Genomic DNA, 4,554 nt, shown 5'->3' with positions numbered 1-4,554 from the left:
TACTGGTCTGTGCGGCAAAAACAGCATTCTTTGGCTGAATTCTAAATTCTGGCACAGCGGACGGGCTTCCTTACACTAGAACGGCCGGGGTTCCTGTTTATCTAGAACGGCTACAGGGGTCATTTTGTTCTCTATTTATTAGCATACAAAACCCTAAGAGCCTAGGCCCAAATAAAGTTGGTTTAATAACTGTGTTGGACCCTGCGCCGCGCCCCTGCGCCCTGCGTGTATTTTTCGGCATTTTTCAATCTTTATTAGCCTAGGTCTTAAGATTTATGAACTTTGAGTGAAATGATGTCAGCTTTTACCACATCGAAGGCCCCTGTATTGTATAGGTAGGCAACCTGGTAGTCTTGTATATTAGATTTTCACAGTTTTCTGCAATTTAAACGATTAACATTGCTTGTGTTTAATTTTGGAAGAAAAAATGATTGATCACGCAAATTTCATAAAAAAATTATCCTACGCACTTATTTTGAAACTTAAATAGTGCCAAGAGAACAGCTAACGCCTGGAAATAAGGTACATTCTGTTCTGAATAGGTAGAAGGGGACGAGAAGATGTACCCAAGTAACCTTTTTTTGTGTCCTGACCAGCATGTTTATTACTTTATGGAAAATAAACGTCAACACTACTTTATACTCCCTTATAGAAAGAAATGCGGCAGCGCTGCTTCCAGCTCCGGCCGCCAGGGCGCAGCACTCTCTGAGTCTACTATGAGAAATCGTTCGCTCAAAATGGGGGTTTGGGTTAGGTTTTGCAATTACATCACGTCGTATTTTCACTTGAAAAGGGATCTTATTTAAGTTATTGTTGGTTTTAAACGTGTAGGTCCATCTGATAGGCGCACCTGACCGGTTTATTTCTCCTACTGGACTCAGAGCGTGCTGCGCCCTAGCGGCCGGAGCTGGAAGCAGCGCACTGTTAAAGTCTTACGAAGAAAAATTCCAAATCCTTTGTAATACGAAGGATTTTGACTCTTCGTAGGGGGAAAATCCTTCGTAGGTACGAAGCATTTGGCATTTTGCTTCGTAAGACTTTAACTGTGCGCCGCCGCTCAGGTCTCATTTCTTTCTATAAGGGAGTATAAAGTACCAAAACACGTAGACACGAGAAAGGGATGTAACAGTGAAGCACTGTGACTATACAACCCACCCTTCTGCTTAAAAAACTTTTTTGAAAGGGTTGGGGGGGGGGATTTTCTTTCCTATATTGTGGTTTTTACGCCTTCTTCCACAACTTACCGTTCACTGCAGCAATTTTTACCTTATTTTCGTCAAAAAAGACCCTCCCGCGCCTAAACGGTCTCTAAAAAAAAATACAAAATTTTGTATCGTTTTTACGCAGTTATTAACATATCCCTATGATACAAATTTCTGTATCCAAAACGATACAGACTCTTATAACATAATACAAAAATCTGTATGAAAATAACAGATTTTTGTATCCGTTATAAAAGTCTGTATCGTTTTTGATACACAAATTTGTATCATAGGGATATGTTAATTACTGCGTAACAATTTACAGAATTCTATACTGATATTTTTTAGAGAGATAGGGCCAAACGGACGAAATATTCGTTCGAAGGGCTCTACTTTGACGAATTACCCCATAGAAGACCATAAAAAAATAACTTTTAGGGCGAATATTTGAACCTTGGATACCCCCATTCACACCCTTGGGGGTGGTTGCTAGGATTCGCCTTAGGCGTTTCGTTCTCTAGGAGTGAACCTTAAGGTACCCTAAAAATTTCAAGTCTCTAGCACATCTACTTCTAGTGAAACAGACAGACACACAGACACACGAGGTCGTTTGCATAAGCCCGCTGGAAAGCTTTTTCAAAGCAGAAGGGCGGGCTAAAAAGAGTGAAAATGATCACTTTCGCCGTTCTAGTGCTCACTGCTTTACAGTCCTTTAATCACTTTAATTGTAAAAATTTAATGACAACAGGAAAACTACGGCTTCAACGACCGAAGGAGAGTTGACACAATACTTCAGCTGTACGATGAGCTCAAAATAACGGAAGCTTTTCTCCTCGAAGAACGGCAGTTGGTGCAGACGATCAAAGATAAAATAAAAACACATTCGACAATCTTACCTCCATCAATTTACAAGTATGTTTTAGAAAACATTAAGTACAATTTAAAACGCTAGGTCACACGACTGTTATTTTGCCATTACGTTTTTGTTCAATCTTTGCGCCATTATACACTTTTTATTATTATTATAAGGGTAATTTCACTTTTCACTTTATTTTGATCTCCTTCCCACTCTTGGTATAACTGCACGGAGCTAGAAGGACGATGTACTACGATTATAATCCATATGGTGTAAGTTGAAAACCTTTTCGCCAGAAGAAACTTGTAAACAACTTAGCTTGCCAACATACTAAACGGAAAGGTTTTCAGTCAAAACTACGCTGTAGTAGAGGTTTTACCAGTCTAAATACTAAATTTGTTGTGAAACATGGTGTACACACGCAGTGTTTTGAAAACTGAACACACTGTTTGAAAATTTGGGGGGAGATTTTACAGCATAAGTCTGGGTGTACTACTGTAGTTGCCAAGTAAAATTCCAGCAAAATTACTACTACTTGTAAAATTACAGAACACTGGGAAAAATAACTCGAAAGAATTATTGCAAAACTAATACCAAATACAATCCTTTAAAAAATCGTAACTTTACAAGAGAATGCATCTAACCTAGTTCAGAAATATACTGGTAATTGTACGGAGCATAGGAAATTTCCCACGCAATTTCTGTAAAATTACAAATCGGGCAATTTTACACGAAAATGGAAAATTTTTTGGAAACCTGTAGTTGCTGTAATATAACTACATTTCAACTGGAATAATCCAGGAAACATGTAAAATTGCCGTACACTATTTTAAAAGTAGTAGTTTTACAGAAAGTGCAGAAGGTGAGTAACCGAACTGTGTAATTTTATAAACTAACAGGAAATTTCCCAAATTTTTCCTGTAAAAATACCTCTTTCATAATTTCACAGAAATTCTCTGGTAAGATTCACTCATTGATGTAGTAAACTGTTGACATTTGCATGCGACACGGGCCAGAGAGGACGCCTCCACAATGTCACAAAACTGTCGCACATAGTGTACTTTTTTTTCAACCGGCCAGTTATTGTGACGATAACAAAAATCAAAAACTGATGGCTTTTTCCCAGTCAGACGATTGTTTCTGGTCTATCAAATTTACATTGTCTTACATTCTGATGTATTTTATATCGATTCCTGGTTGAATCCACGACAGTGGTTTTTCGCTTCTATTACGATGGCTGGCCGATAAAGATTTAGTTCCAACGAAAAAAGGATAGAGCGATAGAATCATTTTTCACATTTCGTATATCGCACCGATAGTCCGTATTTTTTTGCTACTATTGTCCACCAATCTTAGGGCAGTTCTGTGCCACTAGGGCAGCCGACGACCTTCAGGCTAACGATTAGTGACACATGAATTTCTTACCTCCAAAACATCTTGCCGGGAATCCCTCAGGCCGCCGCGCCGCTGGACCCTCGGGAATAAGGAGTAGCAGGAGATAGAGAGGAAACGACGGGCGGGCAAGGGCCTGCACGGCCAAATGTGCGGCTCATTTTCTTCCAAATGCTTCCACTTATATAAAATCCGAAAGCAGCATCGGATAGGGGAAGGTCGATAGTATGGCCGCGTAGTTTCAGCTCGATCCGTCACATCCTTCTGCCTGAACGCCGCGCGACCGCCGGGCCCCTGTCATTCGGCAGGGCTCGGGGCGGGTTCGGGATGCCTGCGCTAAGTCGCTGAAAACGTTCCGCTGATAATTTCCTCAAAACAGCAAAGTGAGTGTTTCTTATGATTGATATCGGCACAGAATGGTATAAGATGATTTTTAAGGATATTTCGGTACCTCACCGACCGCTGAAATACGATTTCACGACAATAACAATCCGTTAGCGTTATTGCGCTAATTTTTCTGAGGGTTAGCGTTAGCGGGTAGCGCCGCTAACAGGGTCGATAAGCGCTTTAGCGGCACTAACGCTAACAGGAAACTAACAAATCCAGCCGAATCACTAAAACTTTTACTAAACAAACGCGAAATCGAAGTCATAAGTCATCACAGTTTATGCAATTCACCAAATCCAGCAATAGAAGCACATCAATAAAGATGAGTCTGTACAACAGAAACAAAACACAGCCTTACAAAACAGAAAACTAAAAACTGTATTATAATTATTGTTGTTTCTGAAGCTGCAAATAGAGAAATAGTCTGCACAATATACAGTCTAAAAGGATTTTGTTCATAAAGTTAAAGATAAATAAATAATAACCAACACAGTTTCAAAACTTTATTTCTGCATAAATAAGGTATTCGCTGATACAAGTGAGAATTGAAGTTTTAGAGATAAAAAAATGCAGAAAAGCATCTGAGTTTTCAGTTCCTATTACTTTTTCATAACAATGAACATCTAAACATTAGATCAGATTTATAATTTGCTGAAATTTCACTAAACATTGAACTTTGCCTCTTCTGATGAAACAAGTTCAACCATATCTGCCCGA

At 39.3% G+C, this 4,554-nt stretch overlaps 1 protein-coding gene across 1 annotated transcript in view; it reads left to right on the top strand.

The window, feature by feature from the left end:
• The window catches only part of LOC113213651 (farnesyl pyrophosphate synthase-like), a gene marked incomplete in the record, with an annotated part of 78,896 nt that extends 74,558 nt beyond the window's left edge, over positions 1-4,338 (top strand). Inside the window, 1 exon segment of the mRNA XM_052273128.1 lies at positions 1,951-4,338. Within this exon segment, the coding sequence (XP_052129088.1) occupies positions 1,951-2,154 (204 nt within the window).
• Positions 4,339-4,554: the final 216 nt, after the last annotated feature.

Source organism: Frankliniella occidentalis, unplaced genomic scaffold (genome assembly GCF_000697945.3).
Source record: "Frankliniella occidentalis isolate FOCC.00 unplaced genomic scaffold, Focc_3.1 Scaffold248, whole genome shotgun sequence".
Classification (NCBI taxonomy): Eukaryota; Metazoa; Arthropoda; class Insecta; order Thysanoptera; family Thripidae; genus Frankliniella; species Frankliniella occidentalis.
Note: the sequence above shows the minus strand (reverse complement) of the source record. Positions and strands in the feature narration are given on the sequence as shown.